Here is a 25,233-nt window from a genome sequence, read left to right as displayed (position 1 = left end):
GCTATGCATGGTTGAGATTGACCGTATTGTCATAAGAGAGGTCCAGTATCAATTTGAAGTGAATCGGTGTAGAAATAAAGAAGTAAATGTAAAATAACCTAAAAAAATGAGTGATAATTTCTGACGCGGCCCCACCCCAACCGCTATAACTTCTGACCCAGGGGTCAGATCAAAATTCCAAATAGTGCAGGGTCGCACATATGCTCATAGCTACCATGTGTGTAAGTTTCAAGGTTCTAGTGCTTTTAGTGTAGGAGGAGATAGTGGCCAGGACGGACGGACAGACAGACGGACGGACGGACGGACGGACGGCGGAGATAACCACAATATCCCCACCTTTTTTTCAAAAAGCGTGGGGATAACAAAATCACTACGCAGTATTGTACAACTTCATAGAATGTTGATTTAAGTTGTACAAATGTAAGTTTAAATAATAGTAAGAATACATTTTATTGCAACCATCTTTCTAGCAAAAGGCCCAAAATGAGAGAGTTAATAAATTCCGTGAAAATCATGCTGCCAAAATTATTCAACGTGGGTGGACAAAACACCGTCACGATAAGATTGAGCATGAACGTGAGGAGGTAGGTAGTGGAGGTCATGCATGGATCTCTAAACTGTGTGTGTGCTGTAACCTGGACATAAACTAACCTGGAAATGTTTGGTTGCGCAAGCTATGGCTTGAAATGTTTGGTTGCGCATGCTATATGGCTTGAAATGTTTTGTTGGGCATGCTAGTGTTTATGCATCGGTATTGTTGATCTGCTTAAATGTGTGACTCGTTCTGGGAAAATGGGGCTTTCTGTATGTACAGACTGCACAAGCTGATATGGGATGATACTTGATGCAGATTCATAACGCTTTCTGTATGTACAGACTGCACAAGCTGATATGGGATGATACTTGATGCAGATTCATAACGCTTTCTGTATGTACAGACTGCACAAGCTGATATGGGATGATACTTGATGCAGATTCATAACGCTTTCTGTATGTACAGACTGCACAAGCTGATATGGGATGATACTTGATGCAGATTCATGGGGCTTTCTGTATGTACAGACTGCACAAGCTGATATGGGATGATACTTGATGCAGATTCATGGGGCTTTCTTTATGTACAGACTGCACAAGCTGATAAGGGATGATACTTGATGCAGATTCATGGGGCTTTCTGTATGTACAGACTGCACAAGCTGATATGGGATGATACTTGATGCAGATTCATAACGCCGCTTTTTCCCAGAGCAAGGCTCAGGCATTTTTAATTGTGTCTTGTTCTGATAAAACTGGTCATAATGCATGTGCGTAAAGTGCCGTCCCAGATTAGCCTGTGCAGTCCGCACAGGCTTATCAGGGACGACACTTTCCGCTTAAACTTGATTTTCGGTAAGAAGGGACTTCCTTGAAACTAAAAATACCATTAAAGCGGAAAGTGTCGTCCCTGATTAGCCTTTGCGGACTGCACAGGCTAATCTGGGACGACACTTTACGCACATGAATTAAGCCCAGTTTTCTCAGAACAAGACACAATTAGTCGTCTATCGATTCTTTAAAATTGCCAACAATGTTTTGCTATTCAATTATTATTTTATATGTAGTATAAAAATGAAATGAAGCTATTTTCTTTAAGTGTAAACATTATTACTGACATATGACTGATGTTTTTCACAACAATTAAGGTTGAGTTTTGATTGTATTAAACATGAATGGAATGAAGTACAAGCTTTTTATAGCTTGTTTTGCTAGAAATCAGGTTTCAACTTGTTATAGCTTGTTTTGCTAGGAATTATTTCAAACTTGTTATAGCTTGTTTTGCTGGGCATTAGGTTCCAACTTGTTATAACTTGCTTTGCTTGGAATTAGGTTCCAACTTGTTATAGCTTGTTTTGCAAGGAATTAGTTTCCACTTTGTTATAGCTTGGTTTGCTAGGAATTATGCTATAACTTGTTATAGCTTGTTTTGCTAGGAATGAGGTTCCAACTTGTTATCGCTTGTTTTGCTTGGAATGTTGTTTCAACTTGTAATAGCTTTTTTTGCTTGGAATGGGGTCCCAACTTGTTATAGCTTGTTTTGCTAGAAGTGGGGTCCCAACTTGCTATAGCTTGTTTTGCTAGGAATGTCGTTCCAACTTGTTATTGCTTGTTTTGCTGGGAATGGGGTCTCAACTTGTTATAGCTTGTTTTGCTTGGAATAGGGTCCCAACTTGTTATAGCTTGTTTTGTTAGGAATGGGGTCCCAAATTGTTATAGCTTGTTTTACTGGGAATGTGGTTCCAACTTGTTATAGCTTGTTTTGCTGGGAATGGAGTCCCAACTTGTTATAGCTTGTTTTGCTAGGAGTGGGGTCCCAACTTGTTATAGCTTGTTTTACTAGGAACAGGGTCCCAACTTGTTATCCTCCGCCATAGGCGTAGGGATATTGTTTTGGCGTTGTCCGTCAGTCCTTCCGTCCGTCCGTCCGGCACTTTTGTGTCCGGAGCCATATCTTGGAAGTGCTTTGGCAGATTTCATTGAAACTTGGTATGAGTATATATATGGATAAGAGGATGATATACGCCAAATGGCATTGTACACCATCAAATAATAATGGAGTTATGGCCCTTTGTATTTTGATAAAATGCTTTTTTTGTGTGTCCAGAGCCATATCTTGTGTCCAGAAGTATAATGGTGGGGGATATCAATTCAACAATTTGCTTGTTATAGCTGGTTTTGCTGGGGTTCTAACTTTTTAAGCTTGTTTTTGCTAGAAATCAGGGACCAAATTGTTATAGCTTGTTTTGCTAGGAATAGGGATCCAACCTGTTGTAGCTTGTTTTGCTAGGAATGATGTTACAACTTGTTAAAGCTTGTTTTGCAAGGAATTATGATCTATCTTGTTATAGCTTTTTTGCTTGGAATTATATTATAACCTGTTATAGCTTCTTTTGTTGGGAATATTGTTCCAACTTGTTATAGCCTGTTGTGCTAGGAAGTATGTTATAAATTGTTATAGCTTGTTTTGCTAGGAATGTGGTTCTAGCGTGTTATAGCTTGTTTTGCTAGGAATGTGGTTCCAACTTGTTATAGCTTGTTTTGGTAGGAATGTGGTTCCAACTTGTTATAGCTTTTTTTGCTAAGAATGAGGTCACAACTTAATATAGCTTTTATTTCTGCGGGACTTAATGCATATGCTGAAAAGCACATGCCGATCAGGGACAAAACTGTCTGCTTTTACTGATTTGTGTGTGTCAAAGAAGTCTCTTTTAAACGAAAAATTTAGTCTAGGCAGAAAGTGTTTTTCCTGATAATCCGGTGTTGATTGCATAAGCTGATCAGGGACGACACTTTAGGCACATGCATTAAGCCTCATTTTCCAAGTGTGAGGCCCACAGACATTCAACTCAAACAAGTGAAAATATTAATCATATTTTAAACCAGATGAATCCATTCTTGTTTTCAGAGTTCCAGTTTGCACTAACACATGATTCCCTTGAGAGTTAATTAAGCACCTTTTTACCAGAATTGTTAGCACTATATAAAGCAAAATATATGAGCCTCATCATGTGAAAATAGGTCTTATGCCATTATACGGCAAACATAACCCCCCGACCAGCCTGCGCATTTGTGCATTTTGATCAAGGAGTTACTTGGTCCGATTAAAGTTGTGCACGGTTTCATGATGTCATAAGCGGACAGGTGCACAGACTGGTCTGTAGCTATGTTTGCAGCATATATGGCATAATACCCATTTTTGCATGACCCAGCTCACATAAAACAATGCCTTGTACAACTACCCAATATACCAAAACAATTTAACATATGTCATATTCTAACTCCCTGCATTGTGCTTGTTTCTACAGAATCTTATTGTGCTTAGCTTATACAAAATGTTACATGCTAGATTTTGCATTAATATTGATATAAAATAAGTTGCTATTTCAAAGCTCCATATAATACTGTGAAATAATTGTGTTGTCTTCTATTATGATTTAACCTAGTATGTAATTTAATATTTTGTGAAGGAGCATAATAAAACAAGTTCACCACAGTTTAGTTTAGCAATAAAACTTCTTTTTGAATATTTTACAAAGAGATTCTACATTAAAGAAATATACCCACTGTGTGAACAATGTTTCACTTAATGAAAAACGTTTGTTTAGAAATTATTTACACTTAATATCACTTTGTAAACAAATTCCATGTTATGACATTTCAACCATCTCAATATCTCATAGTATAAAACTGTAATATTGTGTTAAGAAATGAAATATTCTTGATGCAAAAGTATACAAAGACTTTGTATTTTATGTTGCAGATTTTAGTAAGATTGTTTAGAAGCAAATATCCCATGTATGACATGTTTTCAAAAATTTACCAGGCAGCAGATTTGATTCGGTCATCGTTGCTTGGTCATCGCAACCGACAACAACAGATGTCCCGTCGCCATGACGATGATGATGACGACTACGAGACGGACAATGAGGATTACAACAACTGTGTGGCGCTGATACAGTCAGCCATGAAGGGGCACAACACACGCAAGAATAATATGCGAGATTATGCGTATGTAAACCTGAAATATAATAGATAATATGCTAGTCTTCCTTGCCAAATACCATTAAGCCTCGTTCTGTGAAAACAGGGCTAAACGCCAGTTCGTAAAGTGTTGTCCTTGATTAATTAGCCTGTGCACTGGCTAATCAGGGACAAAACTTTCTGCTTCTATTTTGCGTTTAAAGTAAGTCTCTACTCCACAAAAATCAAGTTGAGGCAGAAAGTGACACATCATTCATGAGTATTTATATGGTCTAACGGAGCAGGAGGTGTAAAGCATGGTACTTGTCTAATCGTACGTACATACTTCACCAGCTTGTGTTTTCAACTGCTCTTTAACTTATTGGTGGATCTCACTCAAACTTTTACAGTTGAAGGACTAAATGTGTAGATGATCATATAGACAGGAATTGGTATGTGACTAGTTTTAAGACAATAATGGCTTTATAGAATACATAGTCCCAAATTGTTTGTTTTCAACTCCTCTTTAGTGTCAGTCTGGAAATTGCTCTAAGTTTTACATTTTAATGAGGTTAATGTAATGTTAATTTATAAAAAAGGAATTTTGACATCAGCAAGTTTTGGCAGAATTACGGCCCCTTATCTTTTTGTCCACTGTAATATAAAGTTTTCGAACATGTGTGTTATAGTGGTGACAGTGTCTGTGACTGACTTCTTGCAATTTCTGACACCATGGTGTTTGTATATATACAATCTTCCGTGTTTTTAGCTCACCTGAGCACAACGTGCTCATGGTGAGCTTATGTGATCGCCTTTTGTCCGTCGTGGGTCATCAACATTTTGCCTTGTGAACACTCTAGAGGCCACATTTATTGTCCGATCTTCATGAAACTTGGTCAAACATTTGTCCCATCGATACCTCGACTGAGTTCGAAACTGGGTCATGCTGGGTCACAAACTAGGTCACTAGGTTAAAAAAAAGAAAAACCTTGTGAACACTGTAGAAGTCACATTTGATGCCCAATCTTCATGTAACTTTGTCAAAATGTTTGTCTAAATTATATGTTGGTTGAGTTCAAAAATGGTTCCGGTCCGTTGAAAAACATGTCCGCCAGGGGGCGGGGCAGTATTCCTTAAATGGCTATATAGAAACCTTGTGAACACTCTAGAAGTCACAATTTTGCCCAATCATCATGAAACTTAGTCAAAACATTGGTTTCATTGATATCTTGGACGAGTTCGAAAATGGTCCAGATCGGTGAATGGCCGCCTGGGGGGCGGGGCAGTTTTCTCTATATGTATATAGTGAAAACATAGGAACACTCTAGAAGTCACAATTCTGGTCCAATCTTCATGAAATTTGGTCAGAACATGTGTTTTCTGGATATGACGGTTGAGTTTGAAAATGGTTCGGATCGGTAAAAAAACATGGCCGCCAGGGGGTGGGGCAGTTTTCTCTATATGTATATACATGTAGTGAAAACATGTGAACAGTCTAGTTTTGATAAGCCATAATGTTAAAGAAAGATAACCTGTACATACTTTCTAATAGTTAACTAATAGTTAACTCCCTTGTATAAACCTGGGACTTCTTGCATAAAATGTGGTGTACATAAAGACAGTTGTTTGCATGCAATTTAATAAACCTATGTCATAAAATAACTGTTCATGTACTAATGCACTGTAGAGCCTAATCTTTGATCTTTTCTGATAAGCCAAGTTAACCTACTGTGTTTTGGTGTATTTAGCAGACTACTGTGCTATGAAACTGTTTCCATGGCAACCTTGTTATTTGGCATTTTGTAAATTAGAAAGACTCTTTTGATTGAAATAACTTTTGTAAATTCTTCTTATTTTTATACGCCCGTATAAAATACGGGACGTATTATGTGAAACCCCTTGGCGGCGGGCGGGCGGGCGGCGGGCGGCGGGCGGGCGGCGGGCGGAAGGCATCACTTTGTCCGGACTCTAATTCAAATTGTATTCATCCGATCTTCACCAAACTTGGTCAGCAGTTGCATCTAGTTGATATCTAGGCCAAGTTCGAATATGGGTCATGCCGGGTCAAAAACTAGGTCATAGGGTCAATAAGTGCATTTTCAAAGGGGCCACTTTGTCCGGACTCTATTTCAAATTGTATTCATCCGATCTTCACCAAACTTGGTCAGCAGTTGCATCTAGTTGATATCTAGGCCAAGTTCGAATATGGGTCATGCCGGGTCAAAAACTAGGTCATAGGGTCAATAAGTGCATTTTCAAAGGGGCCACTTTGTCCGGACTCTATTTCAAATTGTATTCATCCGATCTTCACCAAACTTGGTCAGCAGTTGCATCTAGTTGATATATAGGCCAAGTTCGAATATGGGTCATGCCGGGTCAAAAACTAGGTCATAGGGTCAATTAGTGCATTTTCAACGGCGCCACTTTGTCCGGACTCTAATTCAAATTGTATTCATCCGATCTTCACCAAATTTGGTCAGAAGTTGTGTCTAGATGATATGTAGGTCAAGTTCAAATATGGGTCATGCCGGGTCAAAAACTAGGTCACGAGGTTACTTAGTGCATTTCAAGCATTTAGCATGGTGTCCGCTCTCTAATTGAAGTAGTTTTCATCTGATCTTCTCCTAATTTGGTCAGAAGTTGTGTCTAGATGATATGTAGGTCAAGTTCGAACATGGGTCATGCCGGGTCAAAAACGAGGTCACATAGTGCATTTCAAGCATTAAGCATGTTGTCCGCTCTTTAATTGAAGTAGTTTTCATCTGATCTTCACCAAATTTAGTCAGATGTTACATCTAAGTGATATCTAGGTCAAGTTCAAATATGGGTCATGCCGGGTCAATAACTAGGTCTTGAGGACACTTTCAAGCATTGAGCATGGTGTCCAAAACCTTCGAACGGGCGTATCTTGTGACAGTTTGGCACTCTTGTTTACATTTGAGTCACTGGAGTTTTTCACTCTCCATAAATTGTGTTCTTTAGATTAAGTTAGACTTATTTTATAAACTAAATTTTTGAAGCACTTCTAGACTAACAGTAACTAATATTTATATCAGTTTTTTTGACAGATTGTGAATTTCTTTTTACATTCATTAAGGTATTTGCTGTATTTGTTCATTTTTAAGGATGCATAGATTCTTTAGACTAAAGTTAGTTATTTTTATTAAAGCTACTTTGGTTTTCACTTATAGATTAATTCTTTGAGTGTATTCAGGCGTATCAGACTGGACGCCTTTCGTTAATTGAATAACAACCAGCAAGTGAGTTAGAAATAAGCGTTCTTTAATTAGACTCGATAAATATTTCCATATTACAGAAGTGCTCACAAAGTTACATAACTCGTAACCATCCCGTGACCGGTTCACTTGCGTAAGCGAACGAGACCGCCCTACCACAGTTGTTTATAGTAAAACATGGCCCATAAAAACAACACGGAAGAATGAGAAAATAGGAAGAAGTAACATTTGCTGGATATTGAAATGCTGACAATGGCAATACATATAAGGCTGTTATTCAAGTCAGATTTTGAAATCTCTGCTAATAGTTATATTTTAAATGATTATTTTTGTTTGAAACAAAAAAAATTAACAAAATATAAATTGATTTAATATTAAATTGCTTTAAAATGTACTAAAACTAAAGGTTACTGAACATTACTTGTTCTTTTACAAGCTTTATTACTTAATACACATTTTCAGGTAAAAAAACAACAACACAAAATCACAATTTAAAAACTTCTATCATAATTTAGGATCAATGAAATATAAGAAAAATATAGGTTTTATAAATTATGTCTGATAATAAATGAAATGCATCCTTTTGAAATAGACCACCCATGTCAGTCTCAGACTTTCAACACAATCGGCGCTCTTGTTCATTCAGTCAACTGCTGGGCATTTTTCCTTATATGGCTATAGTAAAACCTTGTTAACACTCTAAAGGCCACATTTATTTTCCGATCTTCATGAAACTTGGTCAGAAGATTTGTCCCAATAATATCTTGTTATCTCAGGTGAGCGACTTTGGGCCTTTCAGGCCGTCTTGTTTATTGAAGTTGTAAATGTTTTACAAAGATTACTTTACTTAATATGATTCGCCCTCTTGCAAGACGGGGTTTAATGCATGTGCATAAAATATTGTCTCAGATTAGCCTATGCAGTCCGCAGGGATGACACTTTCCACTGAACCTGGATTTTCTCTCAAATGAGACTTTCTTTAAACTAAAAATGCCTTTAAAGATGGAAGTGTTTTTCCTTGCTTTAACCCTCATGCGTTTAACCCAGTTTTCCGAGAATATGGCTAAATCGTTGAGTTCCAAAGTAGACAATCCACATTTAACATGTACCGGTATAACAGCACTTGTTCATGAAATTACATGTAGTTGTTCAATATTACCGATAGATGTTGTCTTCAACTTATAAAAACGGTAAATTTCCTGTCCAGTTTTTCCTCGACGGGTGAGGAAGATGACGAAGACGAGGTTATGTCCTCTGCAAGTCGCCTACGAGCCTCGTCACGGTCCAGTCGACCCCAGTCCCCTGCGGCCCACAGGCAGCGACCTCAAAGCCCCGCACCTCAGGGGCAGCGACCCCAGTCTGGTTTGTGAACCCTTTCCTGCTCCGAAGCAAAGTTAAAATGGCAATGTGCAACAAGCATAAAACCTGGCCCCGTGTTCTCAAAACATTTTTTGCAATCGAAAATCGATTTTGCTTGTCATTGAAAATGGATTTTCATTGTAGTTGATAGGCAAAAATGAAAATCAATGTCAGTTAAAATCGATTTTCGATTGCAAGATCATTTTGTGAACACGGGGCAAGAACAGGATGCAAGTTACTCGCAGTCTGCTGCTTGTCAGTGTCTTAGGGTTGGAATGAAAGCCTTGTATCTAGTAAGAAAGGTCTTTAATTTAATTTGATTTTCCGAGGGACTGCAATCAGGTTAAAATGCCCTTCTAAGCAGAAAGGGTTAACAAAGTAACATTTACCATGTATTACCTTTGCCTTTACTATTGTGCAATTAGGGTATTTCAAACTTGACATAAGCAAAACTTACTTTACTTTTCGCTGAATTAGTCAAAAGCTACAAATCAGCAACTTTGGTTGAAAAAATGCCATTATGCTACAGATTTTCTTTATTAATCCCAACAATATATTAAAAATCATATAAGGACTTTAGATTTAACCATTTCCCACTTAGAAGCAAAGTGAAAATGGCTATGTGCAAACAGTATAAACCAGAACAGCCTGCGAGTAACTCACAGTCTGCTCAGGTTTTATGCTGTTTGCTGCTCATCAGTATCTAAGGTTTGGAGATGAAGCTTTAAAACTTGATTACAGTAAGAAAGGTCTTAAATATAACTTTCTAGGGGACAACAAATGCGTGAAAATACGTATCTTAGTGGTAAAGGGGTATTGGTGTTAAGTACGTATCTTAGTGGTAAAGGGGTATTGGTGTTAAGTGGGCCAAGGAGTAATTTGTGCTGTGGGTGCACTGCTATGTATTTTATCCCACTTTTACAGCAAATTTGGTTGATTAAAGCCCTGTTGATTAAATATCATCTATAATCAACGGCAGGAAATGACGTTAATATTTCGACGAAATGACGTCATAAATCCAGCGAAATTATCCAGTCAAAATAATTTTGTTTAAACAAAAAGGTTTACAAAATAAAAAGTGGGGTAAATAGATGATAGGTTAGTGTTGATTATAGATCAGGTTTATCATGCTCGGCACGAAAACGAAAAAGCACTCGCCAAGTCTCGTGCTTTTTGTTTTCTAAGCCTCGCATTATAAACCTGATCTATAATCAACACTAACCTATTATTCTCTATGTAAGTGATTCAAGACTTTAAAGACAAACATCTAAGTTATGAATCCTACTTTTTTCAAATGAGACATCTAGCACTATTATTTTTTTAATTGCAGATTTAATCTATTATCAGCTGTGAACAGAAGTTCTCTTTAATGTTTAAAGTAATGTTAAGCAATATAATTCTATAATGGTTTGAATGTATCTTTACAGGTCGCTCAAGAACGTCTTTATCAGGATCTGTCAAGGTAAGCACACTGTTTGTCTAGACTGCTAGACGAGTAGTGTTTTCTAACATATTAGTTATTGGGATAGGACTTCTTATCTTATATAAATTGGTACAGAATAATGATAAAATGGTAAAAAGTTCTGATCATTCCTCCACCAGCAGTTGAGTGGGTGGGATTGTATAGATAACACTTTGTCAGTCTTTCCAAAATATATTTAGATTTTTAACTTCCTAATGCATTAAAAGAATTTCAAAACAAATTGTTCAAATTGCAATTTAAATAAGACATGGTGTCACACTAAAAAACATGTCACTCCCTTTGAGATCAAGGTGATAGATAAGGATGATGAAAGAGTTATAAAAATAACTTGGAATAAGTATCAATGTAAAAGACATGGCTAGCCTCAAGGTTAAGTTAAATTGTTAAGTAAATAGTCTAGAAACAGCAGTTTATTGTTAAAATATTACTTCAAGGTCGAGGTCAAACTAAGACTTTAAAATAAAAAAACAAGACTGTATCTTTTCAAAATTTTCAGTAAGTGTGAACTCAACATAAAAAAATATATTTAACAAAATTGGACATTTGATAATATGCATAACATGGATTGCTGATAACAAGGACCCAATGCATACATGTATGTTAAAGGTTAAATATGTTGTTGTTGTTTTTTTAAAGTTAAAGTGTGCACAATTTTATTTTCTCCTTAGAATAATACATAGTACATTGAAGCATTTCATATAGTAATATCAAGTTCAATAATTAGCATTTCATATACAGAGTATTTCAATTTCAGCTACTCGATAGGTACATAAATATAATTGTCAACATACATTCTGATTCATATACAATTCTAGTAAGTAATGGTGTTACAGTAGATTTTGATCAATATTCAAACAAGGAAACAATCTCCTAATTCTTCATCTGCTGTTATTGTTTTGTTATTTTATATTTCAAACATGTGTTTCATGCTATGTTCAAGTCCATACTTTTAGGGTTCATGTTTCTCCTCTGACAATGAAAGATAGTGATTAGATTAGATATACTTCATTAAATTAAACTCCATTCGTACTTTGTTTAAATCAATTATTGTTGTTTACGTAATTCCAAGGACTAGACATGTAATATGAATAGGTAAGATTGGTCTTCTTCTAAGAAGAATCTCGCCAACAAATTTAACTATGTCTTGGGTATAGGGACAGTACTCTTACAAGTGCATATTTTCTACTTCATTATTACAGAATGTACTTAGCTGATTAGTGTCAACAACTTTCAATTGAACATAAGAGACTTTGTTCCCAATATTCTGTGGACTATTCTGCACTGGAGCCATCCGATAAATATTTCATTAGTTAGATTGAACGTGAGTGCATATGCACTTTTCCAATCAATATTAAAGAGTTCCATTTTGTATGACAAGCTGGAATGTCATTGTTGCGGATTGATATTTTTTTATATGCTTCTCTTCTTTAGGGCTGGTTACTATTTCCTAAAAGGAAGTCGGTAATATAGGTCCTTGATTTTCAAATTTGGCATGATTTCAACATTTTCAATATATTTATTTATGATGTTAATTAGTCCTTGGTACAATAGCAAATTTCAGTTTGTTCGAACATGTGTATCCAAAGATTCTTTGGAAATAAAACAATTTCTTTTTTATCACAGTATCTCTCACAAAATAAATGCCTCTTTCACATAGACTTTTAATACATCTATAAATATTGATGTTAAAATTATGATCATAATTAGAGGCATATCCAGAATATCATCACAATTTATAATTGGCAGTTTTTCAATATACAAATATAGTTTTTCCCAGACATCGAGTAAAATTTTTGTTTCATATATATAAACATATTTTCTAGGCATACATTTACCAGTATTAAATATATGTTTTTAAATCTATTAAGATTATACCATTGAATAATCATTAATTCCTTCACCTGACAATAATCTATTAAGCGATGATATTTTCATTATTTTTTTTAAACAATTGTATATCTTTTATATTTAATCAACCTAAATGTATTATATATATCATTAATTTCTTGTTTTTCTTTATCCTGCTCATATTAAAAGTCATAAAATTATTGATATATTGTTTTCATGGTGTCTATTCTTGGAAGTAGTAGTTTTACAAAAAAGGGAGTAAGTAAAGGTAGAAGCAATTATTTGGTTATCTTTCCTAGTGGAGTTATATTTCAACAATTCCAATTACTTTTTCAATGCTTTACATTTTCAACATTATATCAAACACCATCTCAAGAACTTTATAAGTACGCATGTAAGTTTGCATCTTGTTTCTATTGTTTTAGTTCTATATTTTATGGAGCCTATCGAAACTATCCAAATTAAATTAGCTTTTTTTCATAGTTTATGTGTGTCAAGTGTACTTTGAAAATTGATAAAGCATTTCTTATGTACAATTAAGAGATTATATTGATCCGTCAAATAGTAGTGATGTATCATTGGCAAATTCCAACATTCTATATTCTATGTCTTTTATAAATATACCTTTCCTTTCTTTCCCCTAAGAAAAAAATCTGCATATATAATAACATTTTAAGTGCTAATTGGGTCACCTAGATGAGAGATCTAATGGGACTTGTTCACTCTATCCATTGACTGCATTGAATAAATTGGCACCATTTTTAAGCTATGTCATGACCTATAAAGAATCAAATGGCTGCCTATAAGGTCAAGGTCAAACTTTTAGGTCAAGGGTCAAAATACAGCACTTTTGTTGAAAGTGATATCACTTGACCATGCATTTTGAACTGACCATTTTAAAGCTCAAGTGTTCTTTTGCTATGTTTTATTGTTTCATGCATTAAGTCTAGGTCCCAGGTCTGCACTTATGTATGAGACTTGGGTCTCTCTGCATTTTAAGGACTTTGTTTAGTGCTATTTGTTATGTTTTTCAGAGCGCAGGTTCTTCCAGTGGTCGTCAGCAATATTCTTCATCTCACGTTGGCCATGATGATGATGACGACGATTTTTGAAGCAAATTGATGGCTTGGGGGAGGGGCACTGCAGCGCCATTAAGATGAGCTTATTTTAAAAATCAATGTTTAGTAAATGTATATTGTGTAGGTTGAGCACAATTCCCAGAATAAGCCATGTACTTGTTTTCAGATTAAAAAAGCAACATTTGGATACAAATTTCCTTATATAGAAATGTATTCTAAAATATTTTTTATGCGTAGAAAGTAGAAATCATATCTCATATTAAGGAAATTTCCAATATACGAATTACATGAGCATGGTTCTTATGATTTATGCGGCTAGCATAGTTTCAGATCAGCCTGCGCAATCATGCTTTTTGGTCAGGACCTACTGATTCTGCTTTGTGGTCTCAGTAGCTGACAACATAGCGCAGTCTGGTCTGGAGTTACACAGCCTGCATATGGCATAAGATCCATTTTTGCATGATGCTGCTGAAATGTTTTAAGGCATAATAACCACCAGATTGGTTACCAGTAGACTTTTGAATTTAAGGTGCATTTATACTGATTTTCAACCAGTTAATTTATCAAATACTCATAAAGAAAATGAAATTTATGGAAATATCACAACAAAACCATTGTTTTGCATATACTTAAAATGAAAATTATACACATTCAAAAACAATGCATTTGTTACTCACCATATTTATATTTATAGAAGTTTGACACCAATGCAATGAGGATTTGTCTGTGTCAAAACATGTGTTAAAGTGCATCAGAGTCTGTTACACCTTTCTAGTTCTCATGAACAATTAGAAAGCAATTTATTTTTAGACAACATGTTATATTGCCTTGATTAACTTTATTTTTCTGTCGTTTATAATTTGTTTGAAGACAAAGTTAACTCTTCTTCAGCATGACATGATTATGTATTTGTTTGCTCCCTCTTGTAGCAGCTGCAGCTGTGATATATTTTTTGTGCAATTCTTCATGCATATTTAAACACACCCTTGAGGTTAAGGTTGTTTCAGATATAATTAAATACTATTTTCTTTGTTTGTTTACTTTGTAAATTCATGTGCCTGCTAGTTTTGTTCAAATCTTGTTTTATAAAGACTCGCGTACTGTGAAAATGGGACCCGCGTAATGTGAAAATGGGACCCACGTAAAGTGAAAATGGGACCCACGTAAAGTGAAAATGGGACCCATGTAATGTGAAAATTGGACCCATGTTAAGTGAAAATGGGACCCACGTAATGTGAAAATGGGACCTGGTAATGTGAATATGGGTCTTAAGCAGTATGCGTCCAGCGTTGCACCAGTCCAGCCTGGGTATCCACACCGTGTGGTCAGAAGTTAACCTGTCTGCTTATGAGACCACTAAGCCTTCATGACTTTATAGCAGACTGTGTAGCTACTGACCAGACTGGGCTGGAGCTACGCTGGCAACATATGGTTTATGGATCATGTAATGAATGAAAGGAAAATGTCCTTTCATTTCAATTAGTTTTAGTTATTGACGAGATGATATTGCTAAAATAGTTTGCTCAGATTTTTTTCATATTTTTATCTTTGTATGATAGATAGATTATTTTCATAATTGTTTGACATGTTGTCACCTGTTATTGTTGGAGTAAATTGTTGTACATTTTTTCCTACATGAATGCTCACTTGTCACTGAAAGCTGCAACTTAATCTTGTCTGTTGATCTAAAGGTTAGCTTTAAAACCATGGTCATTCTTAGATAAACATTATTGTCTTTATTTAAAAAATATATAATGCCTTTTATATTAGAGCAATTATCCAACTTAAATCCAGCACTAACATTTTTCAACAAATTTACATTATTAGCGAGGCTGTTTTCGGAGAAAACCCGAGCTATTGTCATAACCAGCTCGTCCAACGTCCGCCATTTGTGTCATCCTAAAGCCTTAACATTGGCTCTAAAATCAAAGTGCTTCCACCTACAACTTTGAAACTTCATATGTAGATGCACCTTGATGAGTTCTACACGCCACACCCATTTTTTGGTCACTAGGTCAAAGGTCAAGGTCACTGTGACCTCTAATATCAAACTTTAAAATAGGTTCTAGAATCAAAGTGCTTCTTCTTTGAAACTTCATATGTAGTTGCACCTTGATGAGTTCTACATGCCACACCCATTTTTGAGTCACTAGGTCAAAGGTCAAGGTCACTGTGACCTCTAATATAAAACTTTAACAAAAACCTTAACATTGCCTCTAAAATCAAAGTGCTTCCACCTACAACTTTGAAACTTCATATGTAGATGCACCTTGATGAGTTCTTCACGCCACACCCATTTTGGGTCACTAGGTCAAAGATCAAGGTCACTGTGACCTCTAAAAAAAAAAAAAAAAAGCTTTCAAGCTTTCGCAGGCGAGCGTGGCACCTGTTATGCGTTGCTCTTGTTTTTAGTATTGCTTTAAAATCAAGTCTCACACTTTAAATTCAACGAAATGCATTTGTTGATAATTGTAAAGTTCACAATGAACATATTCGGTGGAATTGCACATTTTTCATTCTTTGAACAGTTTCAAATAAAGTCTCATAAGTTTGTCTCATAATGTAAGTGTTAAATTGATTTTATAAATAACATCATACATGAAATATATTAATTTCTCAAGAAGTAACAACAACATTTTAAATTCAAAGGTAACAGGTTGTATTTTGTAACTGATGTTTATTGCTCATGTTATCTGTAGATCTTGTTTATATTTATTTGTAAATAAATTTACATTATTTCTTCGTACATGAATCTTTGAGTCTTTCAATAAGTTATTATATGGACTGTTGAAATGATCTTCCTCGCAATTTTGTACACATTATTACAGAAACCAGATAGCCATCGATTCCAAATGATTTGTCTCTCAGACATAAGTATTGATGTCTACAAACAGACAAGAGAAACATTCTAGCTATTTGCACATCCCCACAATTTATGTTGTTCATACAATTGAACCTCGTTCTGGGAAAACTGGGCTTAATACATGTGCGTGAAGTGTCGTCCATGATAAGCCTGTGCAGTCTGGGACTTTCCGCTTTTATGACATTTTTCGTTTTAATGAAGTCTCTTCTTAGCAAAAATCCAATTTAGACGGAAAGTGTCGTCCCTGATTAGCCTGTGCGGACTGTACGACACTTTACACACATGCATTATTCCCAGTTTTCTCAGAACATGACTCAATTGAACCTCGTTCTGGGAAAACTGGGCCTAATACATATGGGTTAAGTGTCGTCCCATGGTAAGCATGGGCAGTATGCACAGTCTAATCAGGGACTGCACTTTCCGCCTTTACTGGATTTTTCATTTAAAAAGACTTCCTTGAAATGAAAAATTCCATACGGACTCGTATGTGTCTTTTTACGTGTTAATGCTTCTTATAAATTGGAATTTTGAAACCATAGAAATATTTAAACTGTATATTTGTTGATTCACCGCACAGTCTAAACCCCGAGTGAAATATGCAACTCTTTAAGCCAATAACTATCAGTTACCGTAAATCATTTAGTACAAAAAGGATAAAAAGTATTGACATTTAACAGCGACGCTCGGCGTCACAATAAATTTTAATTAAGACATTTAATTTGGCTACGTTTATCCCAGTAATTTCACACTTTTCTACGCACTCGTCAAATCTGTTTTAACTTAACAAAAGCTACCGATTAACGGAACATACACTGACGGAGTATCTTGATTTCACTTGGGAATTTACCACCGACAAACATATAAACATTATAAATGTCGTAGTAACACGTTCAACTTAATAAGAATCCACGTAATACAACTAAACAAGGAAACTCTGTCACATAAAAGTAACACTTCAGTTGTGTCGTGTCTGTCAAACATTGTCGCTAACATCATACACTTGGCGGGTTTGTATTGTTTTTCAATTGAAATCGTTGTCACGCAATCTCATTGGGTCGCACAGCCTCTGCTCGGATGCAACACGGACGCCATACGATATCCCGAGTAGTGAGACCATAAGCTGTGCGGACACCCCAGCGAGTGTACCTTTCCCGCACCAAATTGTCATCACATGTTCATGTCATGTCGTATACAGTTCTTGGCTACGTTTTTATGAGTCCAAATCAATGTTCGCAACTTTTCTTTTCGGAAGCCAATTTTCACGAAGCGCCATTCGTGCTTTCTTTCTGTTTTATTTTGGATATTAAATTTCAAAAGGGACGAGGTAACTTATTGTTATATCGATTTTGCCTAGAGCATCGAAAAAAGTCACTCCTTTTAAATAGCAGTAACCTAGCTAATATCACTACGTTTAAATACCCGACTGCTATTTTACAAATTCAATAAATTATTTGTAATTTGCTAGCATTTAACAATATCTTTACTGAAGAACATAAATACCCCGGTATTCTAATTTTGTCTGCTTATCGCGCATTTTTTTCATTATCTTATTCAGTATATAAGGCGTCCGTTGAATAACTGCATCCACATGTATTTGTTGGCTGTCCGGTTTTGCAGTGGTTGTTACGCTTCAATCCTCGGCGACCCGGTTTCAATCCCCGTTCCTGGAAGATTCTGTGTTTGACTATTGGTCACAATACCAGACATTTGGAGTTTCCTCCGGGTACTCCAGCTTCTCCAAAAACAACGACCACACCAAAATTGAAAATCTCTCAGTAACAACTAATAAGGTGGAAATTGCAGCCACTTGTATAATTAACAATTCGTCCCAACTTTCGTGAGTCTAGTCAGTGTATTAGGTGAACGTATTTGAACACACCCCGGGTCCTCACAAAATACAGCCTCGTCGCGGGAGGACCTCATGAACTTTGAAATACTTGTACACACACTCTTTATCCCCATAAAATCTGTCCGCGAGGGATTCGATACAGATAAGATGGTCCAATTATTTTTACGGATATGCATATCGTGCACACGCACCATCCAACAATGCAAATGTATGATGCATAAACTAATCGAGATGGAGGGTACACGGATACACAATTCACATTCACATACATGCAATTTAGTTGTCTTAGAGGGTGTCGAAAACAGTCACACTTAGGGTCGTTCTCCTTAATCCATTGGACATCTGCATTAAACGATAATAGACGTTAATATATGTGCTATTGTGTGTTTGATTCAAATTTTGTGTTCTTTTTATCAATGTAAGATAACAATGGAAAGTACTAAATAAAAATAAATAGATTAACAATTGCTGACAAAATGTGCCTGGTGTGTAAATCAAATGCATAATAGTACAGAAAAATTTTGGGAGATTATTATGTATTAACTGGACTATCATACTTAATATTAATCAATTATCACTTTGTGGCCCAACATCTTTATTGAATTACCGATGACATAGTTGTTTTCCTTTCTTTCTTGGTTTTCATGCCATTAACAGATGCAATTTACAAAGCTATAAGTATTGAATTAGTGAGGGTGAATACACCTGTAAACTTTGTTTGAAAAAAATGCATGTTACTTTGTACCGGACATTGCAGGTGTTTCGGATGAAATATATGGCCTTGAAGAAACCTACTTACATTAAATAATTACGGGTTCAGACCAAGAAAATTTGGGCAAAAGCGATTTGTTCTAAAAATAAATAAATGATATTTTCTAAGCATGAAACTTTCAGTTTTCAAAAAATACCAAGGATTATAGAGTTGTTGATACCAAGTACTCTTAAAGTGAAAAAATGATGATAATGTTTAATGCTGTTAATAATAAAAAGCATGATGATTAGGAGAATGAACAAGATGATTGCAATCATTTAAAAGATTCAGGAAATGTATTGTCATCGATAAGGATTATTGATGATGATATTCCTTTGATAAATCTGAAATTCAAATGCAAAGGTTGACGAAATATTAGAGCAGTTGAGGTAAGCAGACAAAGGGATAGTGAAGTTGACATAGTTAGTCCAAGGAAAAGTGATGTTGGGGTCGTGAGTCTTAGAACAGTGAACATGAGGTCAGTAGATAAGGGTTTACTTAATTAGAGGTAGACAGGCAATGAAATTTTAAAGTGGATGCCGGAAGTTAGATGAATAAAGGAATAAAAGTTGGTAATTGGGAATAATGAGGTACATGTAAAAAGGGAAAATAATAGTAAAGATGAGGTTTGTAGTCTAGGGAATAGTAAGGCAAGAAGTCTTGGGAATAGTTTTGCAAGAAGTCTAGGAAATAGTGAAGTTGAGGCCATTAGAATAAGGAATATTGAGGCAGCTATTCAAAAGAAACCCGGTAGTTTTGTTTTTGCGCCAAGGAACAACTTCCTCCCAATCCCGTTGAACAGCTGAGGATACACAAGGATACCTCCAAATGGCTTTCCCAGATGTCTTCCTCATTGGTGATGCCTCGCCACACCAAGAACGTCCTCGTAGCATTAAAAATAAATCAGGAAGCTACAAGTATGCTTACCTGTATTGGGTATTTGCACAAAAACGAGCGATGGTCAATACTGAGCTTCAATTTCTAGTTCATAGCATGATTTAACGAGAACAAAGCAGGGAAAAGGCCAAGCTCGCTCTAAAAAGTGATGCCTTTGAAACAACTAGAATACCTGTAAAAGACGATTTAATGCAAAATGCCGAGCTTTGGAAACTGGACCATATCAAACTTATTGATATTCAAGTCATCAATACCGGATACAGCTCCATTCTGGAAACGGTCAAGAGATGACGCAATAGCTGTTCACCGGGGTTGGGAGAAAAGTGTTCCTTGGTGCAAAAATAAAATGTCAATGTTAATTATTCTGTTCCAGATTCGTGCTCCACCGTATAACCATCACCCGGTAATTCACAACCTCTGTCCAGGTACGGAGAGCCTCTCTATCCAAAGTGACCAAGAATTTTTGGAGGGTCGGAAAAGAAATGTTCTACAGTATTCAAGCATCATGTCATTTGTGTGCGCATTGATTGCATAGCTTGACACAACGTTTTTATCTAGAATTAGATATGATGGTGATGCCTATTTTACACGGTTTGAATTGGGTGCAAATGCCACTCCACATGCTCATAGGCTGTATTTCAGTCATGAATTCAGTCAGCAAATGGACAGCTTGAAACAAAACATACATAACTGCCTCAGATTGCCAAAGACGAATGTTTTAATACTGGCTAGGATCTCATCAATCCGCTTGTTCAAGACACTATCCGACAAACCTCAGATCTCACACCATGCAAAGAATCCAAAGTCCATTAACACTGTTATTTTGTATAAACGTATTTGTTCATTCTGATACTAAAGTTTATTCAGCGTATTTTTTCACATTTCATATCTCAGACAAGAAATAAAACGTCTTGGAAAAATCGAATAATATATACAATTACATGTATTTGAAAAAATACAGCACGATTCAAACAACATTCATGTCCTTTTCAGTATACTATTAGTAAGCATGCACTCGTTAAACCTACCGGGTTTAAAATGAATAGTATAAGCCCAATCATATGTTGTTGGTAGTTGCGTGTATCTGAACACTGGACATTTTGGGCCTATACATTTTCCTTTACTGTTTATACGCCCCTGCGAGAACTTAAGTGTATTGACAAAGTCATTTGCAATTATGGAGACGTTTAAAGCAAAATAGAACTGTCTAAAACATTTTGTCATGAGAAAATAACCAGACAAGTAACATGAAACTACTTTAGCAAGCATGGTTTTAATTATTTCACCCAGCAAGCGGATACACGAGTACTATGGAAGATTTGTTGAAGGTCAGGAGACTCTTTTTCGTGCCTATTATTGGTATTTATTCGCAACTACAGTCTAGTGATCCGTACAGTGTGTGGTAATGCACTAATTCTGGTGTCTTTTGCTCGCTTCCGGAGACTTCGGCGAGAGAAGCCCTTCATCCTGGTTTGTAATCTGGCATTGGCCGATCTTCTCGTGGGCCTTGTAGCTCTACCTATGGAGATTGCGAGTAAAACATCATATGTGTTCCCAAGCTCACACAAATTCATCTGGAAAGTGTGTCTTATATACAGCACATCAGCGTAGATGCACCAGTGGTTAACTTGTTCCTGCTTTCGCTAGAACGGTTTGGTGCCATATTATACCCTTTTCAGTACCACATGCGATTCACAAAGAGACGGTTGCATATACAGTCAAGTTACCATTACCGGATCAGTAGCGTAATAAAGATTTTTTGGTGAAAAGCATTAAATGTTTTAAGACGTCTTTTACACCAGTTTGATTAATTATTACATTTGCTTACTGTTTTAGAGCATAGTCTTACTTTTAAGCGCTGGTAAAATGTATTTTTGATACCTTTTTTCGCCTCAGAATTCATGCATTAACGGATCAGCTGTAGCCATATCCACACTTAATCGAAACCATTCAGGATGGCATTTAACACGCTATTTGAACTCTTGAAGCATGAACTGTGTTGTTTACAATGACCAAGTAACATTGCCAGTTATAAATTATATTCATTGTTTGTTATTAATTGTTTTCTATATGTAATATTGTATCTTGACGTTCTTGTGTGAATTATCTGTTGAAAATCCTAAATAGATCGAAAAGATATGGGCATCTTATAAACCATGTAAATTGTTTGAATCGTATCTAATCATCGATATTGAACATTGAACATAAATAAAACATTAAGATTGAGATTATTTATTGAAATAATCAACAAGATTTGCATATATTGTAATATAAAATATTATCAATACGCATTATATCTCGCTTGATCCGTTATTTCCCTTATTCTTCATTTCATTTAAGGTGTTGGAAAATCTTGAACACCGATCTCCTGCTCGGCTAATAACTTTAATATTCAATTTAATTTGACTTTCTCGCTATATGTCACTCGGTGTTTCATCTACACATGTACACCATTTTAATTTTAAAACGCGTCATCTGGTTGGTTGTTCTCATTGTGTTGGCCAATGATATTGCGTTTTAGAACCGAGCATTCGATCGACAAAATATGACAGCAAAACACAGACATGTAGCGGGAAAAGTCGAATTTAAATGAATATTAAAGTTATGAGCCGAGCAGGAGATCGGTTAGTAGTGTAATCTCGTTGCTTTTACTGTCTTATAACGAATCCAGTTGCATTTTGTCGGCAACTGCATGGGAACATGTGTGTTTTCGATGAAAAAGGTCACGTCCAGTGTTCCACAATCTTTCAGCAATAGACATATAGTGCGTTTCATACCTTGTCAAGGCTTGTGTATATATAATCCCTATACGAGGGTTATTTTTTAAAACTGTGTATTTTTGTCAATATTCGTTGTTGAAAAGTCAAACCATACACAATAGGTGTACATTTAACAATCTGGAACCCCTGGGGTAAGCTCGGGGTGGGGGGTGGGGGGGGGCAAATTTATGATACTGCTGCCTGTGTACAGGTCAGCAAAACATACCGAAATGTTTTACAAAGAATAGCTCCGATTACGACTCTATCAACGCGTTTTAAAGAACAGGCCTTGAAGATGCTGTGTGCATACAATCATCTAAAAATGCCAACTATTTATCGCGATACGAAGTATTGAACATCAAAGTGATCCGCTATGGGTAATGATCCGGTAATGGTAACTTGACTGTACTCATTGATTCCGAATGGGTAATAATCATAGTTGCTAACTTTAGTCCAATGGTTGGACTATCGCCGGAGGCGGATGAAGATGTCAGGTCCGCACAGTACTTCACGAAGGCTTTATCATCGGGTTCCACGTTGTTATCATCGTTTGCTTGTTGGCGAGAACAATCTTCTTCATTGTGATTGCTCGAATTGCACGAAAAGCTATTCGAAAGTTTCGAAACTTTGAACATGTCTTAGATCACCAGCGCACAAGCAGCATGCTAATGGTTCCCGGCTTCTTCGTCTTGTTTGGGGATCTTACTGCCTGGTTGCGTTCATACCCGATTCCGCGAGCAGCGACTCCTTATTAATAGCGAAGGGCTGGTTATCAACTCTGGGCCTCTTAAACTCCTGCCTAAACTGGTTAGTGTATGGCGTCCGTTGCCATAGTTTCCAGACCGCTTTCAATAGTATCTTAACGTGTGCATGCACGCGGAAGAACTTCAAGCTGCTATTTTCTTTGAGATACGGTCTATAAGTAAAATCAATAGGCTCATAATTCAGCCTGATACAAATTGTTGCAGCAACTGTTCTATTGCAAAATGTGTTTTAAATGGATTAAATATGAGCCGTGCTCTGTGAATAAGAGGTTTAATGCATGTGCGTAATGTCTCGTCCCAGATTAGCCTGTGCAGTTCGCACAGGCTAATCAGGGACGACACTTTCCACCTAAACTGGATTTTTGATGAGATGAGACTTTCTTTAAAGGAAAACTATCAAAAAAGCGGAAAGTGTCGTCCCTGATTAGCCTGTGCGAACTTCGCAGGCTAATATGTGACAACACTTTACGTACATTCATTAAACCTTCATTTCACAGAGCGCGGCCCATATGTAATATAACTTTAAATTATCAACATTTTGTTCTGCAGTTATTTATGAAAACGATTTTTATTATAATTTTTTTATACGTTCATTAACTGATTTGAAACAAGCTGCTAACCTTTTTTCGGGCAAACGCTGATTTGATAACCATGTATGATAATGAATCAATAAATATTAGGGCAATATTGTGTATACAAACACTGTAAAGGTTTAAAAACAGTAACTATTTAGGCATAACAATTACATGTATTTTGTATCTGGATGAAACACAATGCGTATGTATCTTCCAAGTTGTTAAATCTTATATCATACATTGTTGTTCTATTGTGGTCTTTTTTGGCCTCAGAAATTCAAAGCTGGCTTGGTCGCTTTTGCGTAGTGGATATAGTAACAACTACCAAACAGAAACAGGAATCTTAACACAATGGCGGCAAACTATTTTATGCGGATGAAACACATTATTCGACAATATTTATTAAAATTTGCCACATTTTTATGATGTCATGCTTCTTGTTAATGTGTTCACCTAAAATATTTTTACCTTTAAACTGCACAGGCATCCATGGCAAAAAGAAAAAAAGTATTTCAGTATTTTAAAGATACGAATTGCGACATTTTCTGTATTATAGATACACATTTTATTTGCGATCTATATAAAACTATTAACTCAGAATTGGGCGGACTCTTTAATGTGTAATTTTTCCTCCAATTCACTATGTGTTTCAATTTTCTTTACAAAGAAACTTGAGTAAAAGGTAGATCATGTTTATCATGATGACCAAGGAAACTTGATTGTCTGGGCATGTGTACTATCTATGAGCCATACATTGATTTTCCGGACTTTTTCAACAATACTTTTCTGGAAAAAAAAGATAACATTGGTAATGATTATTTCTTTATTTAAGAGGATTTTAATTATGTTTTAGACCCGACACTGGATTAGGATTGCTATAAACCTGTGAATAAAAAACAACAAGACAAGCGGTTATAAAGCATATTGAAGAATGCAAACTGTCCGAGAGTTAAATATATTTTTTAATAAGATACACATGGAGACAAAAAGCTAGGCTTGTTTTTTCTTCTTACAACACTTTCAATTCCAGCATATCTCAATAAAAATATTCTGGCAAGCTTCCAATCCACTCAATCAAATGTAAAAATGTCTTAAAACTTAAACCATGGCAAAGGTTTATTGAAGCATAATAATAGTGTCGACTATTTAAACATAATAAATAAAAATAATTATCAAAATAAGTCAACAATACATGGTCCCCATTTTTATAATTGTCATAAAGTGTCTTATATAAAATATCAAAACATTCAATGCACGATTGATGATCGAATTT

At 35.9% G+C, this 25,233-nt stretch overlaps 1 protein-coding gene across 3 annotated transcripts in view; it reads left to right on the top strand.

The window, feature by feature from the left end:
* The window catches only part of LOC127868892 (IQ domain-containing protein E-like), a 56,699-nt gene extending 41,120 nt beyond the window's left edge, over positions 1-15,579 (top strand). For 2 of the 3 annotated variants that reach the window (XM_052411033.1, XM_052411032.1), the window contains 5 exons: positions 471-584; positions 4,361-4,545; positions 8,941-9,095; positions 10,520-10,554; positions 13,458-15,579. In XM_052411033.1, the coding sequence (XP_052266993.1) occupies positions 471-584; positions 4,361-4,545; positions 8,941-9,095; positions 10,520-10,554; positions 13,458-13,535 (567 nt within the window). In that variant the 3' untranslated portion in view covers positions 13,536-15,579. The remainder of the gene's footprint in view (positions 1-470; positions 585-4,360; positions 4,546-8,940; positions 9,096-10,519; positions 10,555-13,457) is intronic. The other variant, XM_052411034.1, reaches the window with a different exon arrangement.
* Positions 15,580-25,233: the final 9,654 nt, after the last annotated feature.

This window comes from Dreissena polymorpha, chromosome 2 (assembly GCF_020536995.1).
Source record: "Dreissena polymorpha isolate Duluth1 chromosome 2, UMN_Dpol_1.0, whole genome shotgun sequence".
In the NCBI taxonomy this organism is placed as follows: Eukaryota; Metazoa; Mollusca; class Bivalvia; order Myida; family Dreissenidae; genus Dreissena; species Dreissena polymorpha.
Note: the sequence above shows the minus strand (reverse complement) of the source record. Positions and strands in the feature narration are given on the sequence as shown.